The sequence below is a fragment of the Symsagittifera roscoffensis genome, chromosome 9, assembly GCF_963678635.1.
Source record: "Symsagittifera roscoffensis chromosome 9, txSymRosc1.1, whole genome shotgun sequence".
Classification (NCBI taxonomy): Eukaryota; Metazoa; Xenacoelomorpha; order Acoela; family Convolutidae; genus Symsagittifera; species Symsagittifera roscoffensis.
In genome coordinates, this window is record NC_087070.1 from 7,327,595 (window position 1) to 7,342,947 (window position 15,353).

A 15,353-nucleotide genomic window follows, 5' to 3' on the forward strand; every position below is an offset into this window, starting at 1 on the left:
ATATGGCGTGTTACATAATGTTAGTGAAAATGGATTAGTGAAGTAATAAAATGATGTCCATGAAAGTGTTAGGTATAATACGCGCTCATTAACATAATTAGGCTGTTCGTCATTAGGGTCTGAATTAAAGTAGGTATATTTAGGGAAAAAAGGTAAACATATTTGAAGGTATTCTTTAGTGTTAGTGTGGAGTGTAAGATTAACACATATTGTGGCTGTTCCTGGGTGAAAAGAAAATGAAGTATTGGGGAATTTCCTTTTGAAGGTTCGATAGGCTCGTTTTAATATTAATTGAGGATGGATTTGACGAGGTAGTTGGGTTTGGTGAAGGGGTGTAATTTGCAGAGGAAGTTGGGGATGATGGGTTTGATGTTATTATGGACTGTGAGAGTTGGTGAAGTGTTAGTGTCTGAGGGTGCTGTAATTATTGTTGAAGTGTGATGAAATTGTCAAGTTCATTGGATATTTGTGCGTTAACAGAGTTGTTGTTGTCTGAAGGTTCACTGGTCAAGGTGGTTATTACATTGGAAATAAAAGATGGAGTGGAAGGAGGTTCAAATCTTATTTGGGAGTAGAGAGGTTGAAAAGGAGGTTGGAAAAATGTAGATGGGCTGGGTTCGGAGTTGTGAAATTCGTCAGGGGTTTCAAGATCTGAGTTATTAAATTGGAAAATAGTATTGTATACAGTGGTGTTTGAATTAGTATCTCAATCCATGCCGGATGAAGTATGATCATGAGGTGATTCAAGTGGGGGAAAAGCAAAAAGTGGTATGACGGGGAGGTTGCTTTGAAGGTTGGCTGTGTAGGAAATTGAGCGATGAACTGATCCAATTTGGCGGCTCATCGTAGGCTAAAAAGATGGTTGTTCTGAGAATGAAAGTTAGTGGTTTGTGGTTGTTCTATAATTTGCTCCTATGTGTCTTCTATATTAGATTGTTGGTTTATTATGTGATGAATTGGGCTTTGTGGGTAATTAAGTCTTGAAGATATGAGGTCTGTCAGGGCTATGTTTCTGAAATTTCGTGGTACTAATGATAAAGGATGGTAATGAATTAGGCTTTGTAATTGTGGTGCCGTAGGCGTTACATTCGTATTTTTTTGTGAATCGTCATATGTATTCGGTGTTGTTGATAGATTGGTATTGTATTTCTTTATTTGAGCGTCTAAAAGTATCTTATTAATTGATGTAGAGAATATTTCAAAAAAAACCTACATAAAGTATGCGTGCTACGCTTGCTTCTTTGTTTACTTGTGTGTGTGTATTGCGCATAAATTGTAGATCCCTTTTAGTAGAGAGAAAAGAAATCCAAGAAAGTTAAACATTGCGTATAACATAGTCAATCTTTCTAAGATGTAGTAGGGCCATCCTAGGAAGGCAAGAAGTTTGTTTTTCAAATTTACAAAACTAAAAATATTTTTGGTGATATATCTTGTGGTCTGTATTTTTCGCCATTTAAGTAAAGGTAATCTTTTATATCTTTAAAATATCCGCTGTAGTCTTGTGCGTAGATGTTTGAAAAGCCTGCTGTTTCTGCAAGTTTGCGTAAGTTTTGATCGATGGATTCTCGTTGTATTGTGTTCAATTTGTGAGTAATTCTTGAAATTGTTGTGTATGTATGTGGTGTTGAATGTCGGATTTAGAGTATAGGCCGATCAATTTTAAATATTATTGGTGAATTTTTATCAATCTACACGGCGGGGACCTTTATATTGGATACGGATGCGAGCAATACCAGTTTAGGTGCGGTGCTCTCGATTGTCATCAACGGGGAGGCAAGACCCCTCGTCTATGCCAGCAGGGTGATGTCCAAAACGAAGACGAACGACTCCACGACGAAATGAGAAGCATTAGCCGTCGTGCAGGCGGTGAAGTGGTTCAAGCCCTATATCTGGGGCGTGAAGTTTGTCCTGCGGACTGACCACTCCAGTCTCCAATGGCTCTTCAAACAGAAAGAGCCCGATGGGATGACATTCCGAATGCAGCAGCAGCTTCAGGAATTTGACTTCAATGTGGTCCATAGAGCCGGAGCAAAACACGGAAATGCGGATGGGCTCTCCAGAATGCTAGAAGAGGGGCCCGACTGGATGCCAGGGGAGAAGGAGAAAGCATTCGGATCCTGACCAGAGCCCATTTCCCTCGAGGAGACCCTACAGGAAGCAAGTCAACACCGAGTGGACCCATTCAACACAAGTCAACACCGGGGCTGGGTTAAATCTGAAAGCGAGGTCCCCAAACAGTGCTGGCGACCACCCGACGATCAGGTGACAGATGAAGACGGAGGAGGTGACTGGACGGTGCCGCAGCAGGACTACAGGCACCTCGTGGATAGATGGAAATGACAGTACAAGACTTGAGCTGAGAGATCGGAAGTGTAAAGTTGCCAGATTGCAGTGGAATGGAAATTTATCGTCTAGTTTTATATGACCTTGGTATCTTTCAAGTTCGGCTTGAGGTGCTGAGTCTGGAAAAACTTAAAAGTTTATCAATTTTCTAATTGTGCCTCTGTATGATATATTTTTTAATAGTTAAAGTTCGTTTTTACAATTGTCAGGTCTGTGATGTAAAAGTCTTTCGATATTATTTTGGTAGAAAGATTCATGATCTAGTCTATTCTTAATTCCATTTGAGACGTGAGAACAATGTACTTTCTTTTCGGAAAATGTCGCTGTGAATTTATATCCTGTTAGTGTTGTAGCTCGTGCTTTTGAATTAAGTGTAGCTATTATGTTTGTTGTTTTTATAGATTTTGTTCGGATTCGCATTGAGTGACTTGATTTATTGCATATTTACGTAATGTTTTTTGCTCATTTTCTTGACGGTCATAGCGTGTGACTAGTAAATCCTGGGGTGCTGTTCGGGGGGAAGGATTGTTATGATTGGGTTCCGAGGAATTTAGATAGTGAAGGGTCTGGAAACTTACTATCTTTAGAAGATGCATGTGTATGATAGTCCCGAGTATGGATTATAAAAAGTTTTATATCCAATTATCTTTTTTGTGTATCTATCGTATTTGTAGCTGATTTCTGTGGTTATAAATGGGGGAGGTAAAGATTGAGCTGTTGTATTTAGGGGGCTAGGGGTAAGGGATGGTGATTTATTTTATTTAGTCTTATTTTGATTTCAAATTTTAGTGTCAGATTATCCTGTGTAAGTATTTGTATGTTATGTTCTTGTATATCTTTGTGGATATCTTGAACCGAACCTCAATATCGGTCAGAGGAATTCGTGCATAAAATGTCAGAAGGCATTTACACAGGAAAACCTGAACGTTTGATCAGCAAAGAGATAATCCGTAAGCATATTAACTTTAAAACAACTTTCGTGAAACTTTGTAAATCAAGAAACAAACGGTCAACTGTAAATACTGTTAACGATAGTGTTAGTATTGAAAATTGTACATAGGTGCCGCCGAATTTTTCCTGCGTCAAAGACCATGAAGTTTTTGGTGTGATCAACGCTTTGAATGAAAACGGTCAGAGTGAAAATGACGATTGTTTTGTCCTCCGCCTAAAAGACTTATACGATAAACACGGACTTGAAATTTTGCATTTTTTGAACATAGGACTGGGTTTAATATTGTTAGTTGAAAAATGAATTTTGCTTGGAGGAAACAAACCTCTCGAGCACAACTATTCTGTCAGTTTCAGAAAGCTTTATTTCATTTTTTCTTCGTTAGTAGTTTTCAATTAGACTGTTCTGCTCTAGATAATGAATGAAATAGTACTTCACAAATGATGCGAAATACGCAGATTCAACTTAGTTTGGCGTGCAGTCGATTGAGGTCTGAGCCTATCAATAATTCTTCCATTTAAAGGCTTAAATTTAGAGCGACCAAACTGTCGCATTAAAGCTACTGTTAGCTTATGGTTGTTTAACGATCGCTACTTTGCATCTGCAATATACCAACGCATATATTTTTCATCGCAAGTGTTGGGCAGTGTCGGTACAAAACAGTCAATTACAGATTATTCTGGGAAAATGTGAACACAAACGGAAAATCGATCCAGTTCAAAACAGTTGGATAGACAGTCTCAAGTGATAGACATTTTAAAAAGTTGATAGGCCGAGAGTTTTTCTTCGTTTGAAAAACATAAACAACCTAAAAGTGACCGCTGCAGTCGCGCCATCCTTTTGGGGAGGTTGCCAAGAAAAGGTGAGACGCTTCACCGAAATTAGAGCCATTTATAACGACTTAAAACTGACAGTCAGTTTACTTGTCTTCGACTGTTTCAAATAAATTTAGAATGTTTTGTACAGGACTGTCTTTTGATCATAATTATGATTTTTTGGACTATTTGTATTGGAATGTTTGGTATATGCAGTGTGTGGCATAGTAATATTTAGTGTTAAGCTAATACTGTCCGAGTAATGTTTAAATGATGGAAACGGCGCCACCGAACTATAAAAAACATTATAAAACTGTCTCAGCACAATTTATCTAATGTACAAAGTGAAATCCTTTGCTCGTCGTAACATAATAACGATAGCAATCTGCTCGCTTCAGTTGAATTTGGAGCAAATTGATTTTCCGCTCGCGCTCAAAAGGTACGAAAATTATCTCGCGTTAGTGGTCCCAACTCTAATTATACTAGTCAAAGTAGTCACAAAATTACTCCCCCATAACTCTACGATCACAATTACCAAAGAGCCCCATAACCAATTGATCACCTGTAAATTATCGTATTACAATTGAGTGTCCATCTATCTCCTTCGGATGATATGAAAAGTTCTTTAAAATAGCGCTTATTTCTTCAGGTACATCAAACATTGAAGAATGGGAATATTATGAGAAGTGGGAATGAAGAGACAGCCGCTGTGTGGTTTCAAGGGGAGGTGCTTTTGCAGTACTTATGTTCGTATCCTGGGTCGCATTCGCACTCATCGGTCTTTGGATTGCAATTTCCATTTCCATAGCAGTTACTGAAGCAATTAATTTATTTGTGCGGGGCAAACGACCATACAAATTAGGAACATTTCTTTCAGCTTAACGTAATCGACACGACCACAGCTACCCGCATCCAGTTTCAAGCGTTAATAATCGATTATATTACGATTTTGGTACCAGTCTCACTAAAATTGAGAAACAATCGATTTTAATCAATTAATAATCGATCATAATCACTCTTTTTAAAATCAAATTACAATCAATTATAACCAATGATAATCGATTATAATCGATTATTTAATCGTCTATTTTTCGATACAATTATAATCGATTATAATTGATTATAACCCATTATTTTTTTTCATATTTCTTTTTCATTAGTTTTGCACATCAATCCATTATAATCGATTATAATTGATTATAATCCCTTTTTTTGTCCAATTTTGTCTTCGAAGTTGCATCTAAATAGCTTATATTTTATGCTTTTTGTGGACATTGGTTTCTATGAAAAATGAGAAAAGTATTTTCAAAGTTTTCCAATTAATACAAAAATATAAGTTTTTTTTTCATTTCTTCCCCATTAGGGTTGTTTTGTGATGCATATTTTAAGCTTTTTTAAACACCAAAACATCAGCAAATTGATTCAGTCTCATGATTGATTCGGAAAATTTATTTTTCATATACCGCGAGAACTTTTCCACTCATATGAAAGGATCTCTATGAAACTTTTCTTTCGTGGTTAAAATTTGTGTTCAGATGAACCAAAGTGTTCAAGAGATCTCTCTTTTAGAGATTTTCTTATTGACGCAAAATTAATAACCCATAAGATATAATTCGAATATAGGAAAATTTTGGCAAAATAAGATATTATAATCGATTATTATCGATTATAATTGATTTTAAGGGTTTTTAGAAAGAACTGTAATCAATTATAATCGGTTATAAAAGATTATAATCTCTTGGAAAATATCACGATTATAATCAATTATAAATCACTTAAGGACCTAATTTTGGTAATTATAAACAATTATAATTGTCAAAAAATCATCATAATAATCCGTTATAATCGATTACTTACGCCTAAACTTGGATGCGTGTAGAATAATTTTGAAATCTATTTAAAGTAATGACCATTTCGGTTTTTATGAAACAATAATTTGATTTGTATGAGCAAATGACCATAAAAAATCGAAAACATTTTTGCTGAGAGCGATTGGAACGGCATTTTCTACAAGAATTTTTTAAACGGTTTAATTGATAGCCAAAAAAGTTACAACGAAGATCATTGCCATGACCATATCTAGATGAAAAATTTATTGTAACGAAGTAACCAATGCTCAAGGTATTATTTTTACATGGTTTTAGGTACCATAAAACAAACGCTAAATTTTGTTCGCACATTAGTTTTGTGTGTAAAATAATTGATAACGAAGCGTATAACGTAAATTTTCTCATCACATTAGTTTTGTCGCGGATTCCGCAACGAGCGAATATAGCTTGTTCTTCCGGATTCCGCTAATGCAAGCGGTTTCACGGGTTCCACTCACAAATTGCGGGTTCCGCTTACAATATGCGAGTTCCGCTTATAGTTGGGATTCCACGACAGTGTAATTGTCTTTATTCATGTATATATTAATATTTGTTTGTGGATTCCACAAAATCTTCAAAATTCCGCAAATTTGTTGCTGATTCCGCAAGGTCGTCACGAGAGGATTTGGCACGAGAGAATAAGTGCGCGTGAATCAGAGTTTCCCGCTTAGTTTACTATTACGAATTGTCACTTGTTATGAATTATCGCCTGTTACGATTTTTTACCCGTTACGAATTCTCGCCTCACAAAATTTAACATAAGACTACAATGAGGTTATTAATGAGCAAAACTACATTGTTTTAGAGTTAATGGCGCAAGTCACCAGGAAATGACTCGAAAAAAATAAGGCCTTTGATTGCAGTACATCGTACCAAGTGTAGTTTTATTTTTATCTCAAAAGACAAAATACTCAGATTTGAGACTATACTTTTCAGGCATCCGGAATTATAAAAAAATCTAGGCAACCGTGCTAGATCATGAATTTAAAAGACGTTATCAACCAAAAGGTTAGGCTGTTTAGTTAGTTACTAATGTTCCCATAAACTATCAGTTGGAGGTAAAAACCAGAAGTGTGAAAAAAGTCCAGACACTTAATATGCCATTTTTAAATGCAAAAAGAAACCTTTTTCAGTTTAATTATTAATGCTTTTTCAAACTACACTTTTCTCGCATATTTCTTTAGTAGCGAAGATTAAACAAAACTAATTAAAAGTTTACAGCCCCCCCCCGAATTTAGACTTTTTAGTTGTCTCTAATATGCTGGGAGGGCTGCTACCAGGTTGAGTCATTTCAGATGGCTACTAACTATGGGCACATTGTAAGTCCTGGAATCTCGGAAATGCGCTTGCATTCTTTTTCGTGGCAAAAACTATCTTCAGCACACCACGTACCATCTTGCACATAGGCCAGATCTTCCATAACATCTTCGGATTCGAATAGAGAATCGATTGAGAAGCACTTGATTGACTGTCCAAAGTGTGTGCGGACGCGCTTCCTTACCTCTCTTTTCGTTGCCGGTTTGACTCCCTTTTCGAACGAGCATTGTAGTTTTCCGCACCTGATTAAATTTTTATTTTAAACCCAAAAGCAGATTTAGAAAAACAATAGCGGGATGCTGCCGCCTTCCCTCCCCTCGCCGATTCGAACGCCCCCCGTCTTTCTCTTAAGAACGTCCGCTGTTTCATTTTTGCCACATATTTTGACCTCATGACACTAAAATTCAAAATTTGCGCCCGTTTATAATTAATAAAGGAGGGGTTATTGCGCAGTCGAAGGTCATTTTGGAATCAGGTTTACCTGGAAAAATCTGAAAAACACATGTTTGGTAAAGTTTGGCAAATTGTGTGTCTGCATGTTTTAGAAGAGCTTAGACACAGTAGTTAAAAACAGAGTAATTACTCCATTGAAACTATTTAAATGCAATTATGGCCACCCGGAGAGCCGATTAAGGAGCGATGGCGGTACGACTAGTTTGATTACTTTTCGTTAGCTGCGGAGCAGGGGGTGTAGTCTTCGTGATAATTGGAACCGCAGTTTCCCCACAAGTTCCCCTTTCTGTTTTTGCTCCAGCATCCCGTGTCTGCGGAATCATTTCGCATACCATTGGGCTCGAATATTCTAAACATCAAAAAAACTCAACCTTTTTCCAGTCGCTTGAGTCATTTTTTTGAAATGGGAAATCGCCATGTTTAATTATAAATTTCAACGCATCTGAATAATGGAATAATGTCTTGAATTGCTTATTTTTCGTTGTTCATCGAAACAAATATAGCACGAAGCTTGATAATTTACTCTAAAGTTAGTCTTCAACGGAAGTTCAGAATTTCCTATTACTTGAACTGAGTTTTTCAAATTGAGCAGATAACGTTATAATGATTCCGCTTCTCAGATTCGATGAAGATTGATCAGAATATCAAAAATTAGATGATATTTTGCATGATTTTTCGAATTTTTATTTGAACTGCTTTTTTATGTGAACTTTACTGAAGACATTGGGAATAAACTGCTCGACAACTTCCGACATAGCAGTGTCCCTGCGCCCCATCATCTGCTCTGCAACTTAAGCCCGATCTCTTGAAGTCGTCATTCGGACACTCGGCATTTTTTCCATTACACTGTTCGGCTTTGTCGCAGTCGTTGCCCTCTGCCCGACAGACGAAGCCAGAACTTCGGACTTGACAGTTGTCGGGGTCGCAACACAGATCCGCAGCAGAACAGGCGGCACCTATATATGAAGAAGTCAACCACTGAGCAGATAATTGAATTTATTTTTGAACAGACTGGAAATGAACTTTTTTAAATTGATCGTGCTCGCTAATAATCGTTTATAACAGTGAGGGAGAAAGATTTCATCCATTTCATCGCAGCCGGTCCCACCTTGAGGAGGCAAATGACACTGGCACCCCTCTAACCATGGCCGAAGCGGGTTTCGAACCAACGACCCTAGTATAAAAGAAGGCCGAGCGTATTACCCTGTCAGCCATGGGTGATTGGAAGGTACTTATTTGTTCAAAGTTGGATCATCCATTCAATCGGATTCAATCAGAATTGAGAATCAATTATTTCGGGCATGATTCTTGGGAGAGCGTAGATGTTAATTAATAGTGGGCTGGAAGGTTTATTGTTAGTTTGTGTCAGTTGGGAAGAGTTTTAAATTGAAGATGGAGGAGTAATCATCCCACCTGCGACTAGGCTGCAGTTGTTGGCATGACAGCAGGGGTCATCACACCTGGCCGCAATCCCGCAATCACACTCCTCCCCATTCTCCCTATTGACTATGTAGTCCCCGCAGTAACCCGTTTCTATATGGTACGAGGGCTCATTGTGCAGACACATCGAGTTACCTGCTCAAATTGGTTGATTTTTAAATTTTTTCAAAAAAATTTCTCGTCCAATTATAGAGCAAGTGAAGCATTTTATTGAGCTATAAGTAAGCTTCAATAACCAATTTCACAGCACGAAAGTTCCAAAAAAAGTAACTTGAAAACAAATGTCTTTTTTTGAAAAAAAAACTGCTTTCGTTTTAGTTATGAACTTTGAAGATATAGTTGTAATCAATTGGAGCCATGATTAATAATTTCAACCTTAGTTTTTCCCGCTCTTTCTCCCAACACGCACAAAAACTGAAACAAGCTCGGAAGAAAAAATAAGGATAGCCGTTTACTGTGCAAGTAGCACAGCACAGAGTGTTCCGATCATAGTCGTAAAAAACAATTTCTGCGTGATGTGATAAATAGATCAGAAATCAGAACAGAAAAAACACTAAAATTTAGGCATAGATGACAGCCATAGCAGAATAGGCAAACTGGAAAACAGCTTTTTTGTAGAAATTTACAAGAAAAATGAAAACAGTATAAAAAATCAAGTTCTTTGAAACTTTGTTTTCAATTTTATTCTGCAGCATTTCCTTGAGTTTCTGATTTATAAATTGGCGCAAAGTTTTTGATTTATAAATTGGCGCAAAATTTTCAAAAATTAACTTGATTAAATTAGTATTGTACCGCTTAATTCAAGCTTAAATAATCCAATAGGTAGCCCCCCCCCCCCCCAGGCATTCCACCCCTTGCCCACCCAAAGGGCTACCCCTTAGTAATATTTTGTCATATCGATTTTTGGGCAACGGACTATTTTTTTAAAGCTCTGTTGAACTTCCAAAACGTAGGTTAAGTTAAGTTTAATTGAATACGGCAACTGAATGGTATCAAAACCTAATTTTACTGCACATGAGTGTTTTAGCGTATGCCAGACTATAGCGATCGCAAGGTCACAGCAACAGGTCCCCAGACAGAAAAAATCAAACTTATCTAAACTTACATGAACTCAAAACTGGTCCCTATATCAGCTCCTTGAGCGCCAATAATAATAATTTTGAGGGGGGAGCGAGCGCGCTAACACGTCGGACAAAATTGGTAAAAATTTTCCAAAAGTTGCGTAAAAATGCTTTTTTGGCCACTTTTTTTTCAATAATTTGCATGAGGCGCTTCAGAGTGATTTTTGAGAGTTCAGAAAAAAGTCTATTTAGATGATTAAAGAAATGTTTGAAAATCAGCTCGACCCGGAACGAAAAAATGTAAAAATACATATTTGTTTTCAGCTAGTGTGGTCGAAACCTTCTGTGCTACTTGCGCAGGAACCTACTTCACTGGGGTCTATTGGGCGATAACGGGGTCAAATTTCTGGGGGGGGGGTCGATGAAACCGCCCCTAATATTGTTCCACCTCCCTCCCCAATTTTCCTTTCTCCTCTGATCTTATTGCCGCTTATGCTAAAGGGTTTTGTATAGCAGAAGAATCTGCAACAAAATAAATATATTCCATCTACCGTGCTCCATGAATTTTTCAATGGATGCCTGCTGACAGTGTGAGAATTTCTTGGCGGGCAATTTTTTTGCGAATGCATCCATGATACACAAGTCTTCTTTAGAGCAATAACAGGGGTCACTCTTATTGGTCGGGTTATGGCCCAATCCAAAGTTATGTCCAACTTCGTGAGCCAGAGTTCCAGCTACATGGGGCAGGCTATGTATTGCATTTTTCACCCAGCCTGCTGAAACATTTAAATTGCGTTTAACTTAAACACCACATTCATGGGCGTGCTTTTTTCAAAGAAACTTAAACACTTTTTATTCCAATGAATTCACTTAAAAATAAGCTTTGTTTTTTTTGCTTGTGATCAATGTGATTTTGAACTTATGCCATCGGCCAGTAAACGATGTGAGAACAGCTTTTTTAACAATAACAGTTTTGCACCCAAAATTTCAATTATAATAATTTTTTTTTTGAAAAAAAATGGCTTTTTTCACTTACTAAATAAATGTACTTTTAAACGGCATCGGTAATTACACTTTTTTCTTGTAAGCAAATTTTCTACACTTTTTAAAGAAAAGAAACTTGCTTTAATATGGAACCTCGATAACTTTCAGGTCCCTTCTCAAATGATTTGGAGGGAATGCGCACTTTGGGAACAAAATATCTATGAATTAATTTCCGGACTTTGTTTTCCTTCGAAAGTTTTGAGAAAATCTTGAATTATGGGACCATCGTATGTCTATTTAATTTTTGTTGTTGTCGGCTGACTTCCAACGCACGGATTTTTTCTTCAAAGCAATATTTGTTTCAATTTAATCAGTTTTTGCGAAAACAGAGAGTAGTAGTTTTATAGCTCAACCTTTTCTCTGACAAAGTTTTAATGTTAGCTCAACTGGCATCTTTCCAAGTACTTTCAGCTATTTGTCCCTCTGTTAATGATTTTTAATGCCTATCAAATGATATTTGTGTTTATTGGCAAATTGTTTTTTTTTTGAAATTCATCAACTTCCTCGAATAGTTTTGTGGCTAAAAATTCTCGTAATGTTCTCGAATTGATTTTTTTAAAAAAAACGACTCCATTTTATGTATGCTAGCTTGCAATTCGCAGTTTGTATTGTATCGCAAGCTTTGCAAAGGCATTTTTTTGCCTCTTGCAATTATTTTGGATATCTCAATATTTGTAAGCAAATCACAGTTCACTGATTATCTTTGTTTGTTTTGATTTTTTTTTGATAAAACTTAACCAGTGGGACTAGTTTCACCAGTTGTGTATAACTTTGTTTTCAATCCTGGCGAAAATTACCCTGGCGAATCGAACCAAAGTTGTAATCCGCGTTTTCTGAACACAGTAAAAACAAACATACAAGTTTTTTATTGCAATTCAAATGACGTTTTTTTGTGGCGTCTAATTTATTGTGAAAAACACCCGAAAAAAAGTTAATAAATAATCGAGGTTTCTGCAATTTGCAGAAGATCTGTAAAAATTAAGAGGCTTGACTAAGACTAGTCCATTTTTTAAAAAGTTAATGTGGTCGGACCATTTCTGGTTGTCAAGTTTTTCCAAAGAGTATTTTTTTACAGTTTTAATTTCTGTGCCAGTTTTTACTTATTTTGAAGGGGAGTGGATCGGTTAAAAATTTGGTCGGTTTTTTTCCCAAAAAAATCACAAGCATTTTTCAGCATGATATAGTTACTTTTGTGTTTTAAGCTTAGAAAATATATTTTAGTTGTCCGCGCTAAAAAATTAAAGGCACTTAGCAAAGATCGTGTAATCGATCCCCTGTCATGGAAATGATAGTGTATGAGGACGAGCTCTCAATTGACCTCTAGCTTCAGGTCTACCACAGCCTGACGGTTTACTGCTGAAATATTGTTACCACTTGAAAGCTCTAGACGCAAAAAAAACGGTCTTGCGTCGCAAAAAACAGCTTCGCTCAACAAAATAACTCAGTCGAGAATGTGGGGAAACGGATTATGCTTAAACAGGCTGGATAGACTTTAATATATCCTCTGCGTACCGCAGAAACTACAATTACTCTTATTAAAAGCCGCGTCACCACAACACCTCCCTGAAGAAAAAAGTTATAAATCAGCCATTGCAGCCAAACTTTGAAAACCACATACCTGCCCAATAATTAGAGCATTGTGTGCCCGTATAAGCCAGACCAATATAGCCCGGAGTTTTTGGCAAGTCACGCACTATTAAAAGAACAAAGTTGTCGTGGTCGGGAAATTGCTGCAGGTTTTTTTTGTGGTAATCTGTGAAGTTTCGCAGCATATAAATTGCGTCTGCGGTCTCGTTCCATGTTGGGTCCGACTCTGCAGTGGCGAAGGTGTGAACATCTACCAAGGAAAGATGGAGGTTGATGTTTTTCAGGCCGGCGAAGAAGAAGTCGGCTAAGTGCACAATCTCAATATCTTTATCCAGAAGCTAATCCAAAAAGCAAACCTTCATTATATATTCAACAATAATAAAGATAATCAAAACTCTGTCAATAATTGCTGTTTCAGCCATTAGTAGACAACATGAGTAATCTCAGGGCTTTGATCAAAATTTTATTCCCCAATAAATGCTTTAGGCTCGGGGATATAATATAACAACAAATTGTTTGCCGTGTAGGTCCATATTCATCAAATTAATTTTATTTTAAAAAAATTATCTTTGACATTTGCCGAGGAATTGTAACTCAAAACTTGGTTGTAAAAGAGAAATGTAAATTGGTTATTAGTGAGATAGTTGTTTTTAGAACAAGTTAATCAGATACACGGTATCAATTTAACATAAATGATGAAATGTCTTTTCGACAGAGAATTATCACAAGAAAAAAGCAACATCCAACTTTGATGTAGATAAACAAAACAGTGACCGCGTTCAACGCGGTAACTCCACATAGACCTCCACTGACCTTGGTCATAGCCTAATTACATAAGATACTGCAAAGATGCTGCAAAAGAACACGTTAATTACAAGGTACCGAAGGTCACCTCTTGACAATCTAAAAAATACCCGATCTAAGAGATCGTCTTTAGACAAAAATGTATGTTTCAGATATTTTTGACCTTTTATCCTCTTTATAATAAATTGTTATTGAAAAATTAATTCAAATTTAGAAAGCAATTTCAGCTAAACGCATTGAGACTTTTAAGAAGCTTTGACAGATTTTGATTCTGAGTTTCATAGTTTATTTGATTATGTCGTTTCATATATTCACTCTATTTGACGTATCTTTGAATGTTTTCTTTAAAAATAAAATTACACTCCAAAATATTCATTTTTAGATCATTCCTGGAGTTATTCAACGACTTAGGGGAAAATTAATTGAAGTAAGAATTATATGAAAACTAACATCTTGCTCGGAGGGTCCAAACGCTTCGTACCAATCAAAGCCATGGAATAACATGAGTTCCACGTAGCTCCTTTCCGGTGCATGTCTTCTGGATCTGCTGGACACCTCTGGAAGCTCCAATATTTTGTCCTCCGGGTCAAGCGAGACAAAATCTTGATCAATCGCGCCACCAACTATTTCAGGAGCAATCAAACTTATCCTCAATTTATCATTTTAAGTAAAAACGCATGATATTTGTTAGTTATGGGCTTTTGCGTAATATTAAAAAATCTTTGAAAATAAACATCAGTTATTTTAACTACAAGGTGAAATCCAAACTTTGATCTTACAAGGTAAGTTTAATTCGTACCATCTTGGTCTTGCAAGTCCTTCCGCATATGTTCTTCTGAGAACATTATCCACTTGCCTTCATGGTCATTCGTGTGCAGTGTGTAGACTTTTCCATTCAACAAAACTAGTCCAGAAAGTTCTGGAACATTCTGACCTTCTTTGTCGCAATACTTGATTCGCACTGGACTGTGGACGTCAGTTTGTTCATCTTTTGAAATGTGACCTTGATAGAGACATTTCGTCACTGAAGATTTCAGGTGAGGGCTGTGCAGGTTTCCTCTTTGAGTCAGAAAAAAACCGATGTCGCCAATTTCGGTATCGTCAGTGGTCAAAAACATCACATTCGAACCAATATCGCCACCGGGCTCCATTTTCACAGAAGTAATTGTGACCCAAGACTCAAGGGTGTCCATCAAATTGTCTGCGCTCGTCAGCGGCAGTAAGAAAAGATTAATTTGCATGATCAAAAGTAGAATCATTTTGACGGTGTTTTGGGTAATGCAGAAATGAAAAAGTTTCTGTCGAGAAATTATGTTTTTGACGTCAAAAATTAACTGGTATATCTTGTAAATTATTTTTTTTCCTGCTGAGTAGTCTTTTTATTGGTAGTTTTTTTGTAAAAACTTTCTTTTGAAATTATGATTTAATTATTGTGCAAAAAATTAATAGTTACTGAACCACGAACTAAAAAAAAGAAAAGTGATCTTTTTTGTTTCATCGTCAAATCCACTTGAATTACAGTATGTACAACATGCAGACGTGTCTTCTAGTTTTTTGTCGGGATATTTTTAGTACAACTGGCGTTAAACTGAAAAAAACCAAGCCGGCACGGCAAGAAAAGTCGAGAAGAAACAGCAGAAGAAAAAAAAGCTTCAACGCAATTAAAACTGAT

At 36.7% G+C, this 15,353-nt stretch overlaps 1 protein-coding gene across 1 annotated transcript; it reads right to left on the reverse strand.

Moving 5' to 3' along the window:
• Nucleotides 1–8,456: 8,456 nt before the first annotated feature.
• LOC134854698 (zinc metalloproteinase-disintegrin-like berythractivase) lies at nt 8,457–14,832 on the reverse strand. The gene is made up of 7 exons (XM_063871053.1): nt 14,481–14,832; nt 14,132–14,304; nt 13,691–13,702; nt 12,909–13,215; nt 10,798–11,022; nt 9,159–9,320; nt 8,457–8,701 (listed from the first exon to the last, which is right to left on the reverse strand). The coding sequence occupies exons 1-7, from the start codon at nt 14,830–14,832 to the stop codon at nt 8,457–8,459; spliced, it is 1,476 nt and encodes a 491-aa protein (XP_063727123.1).
• Nucleotides 14,833–15,353: the final 521 nt, after the last annotated feature.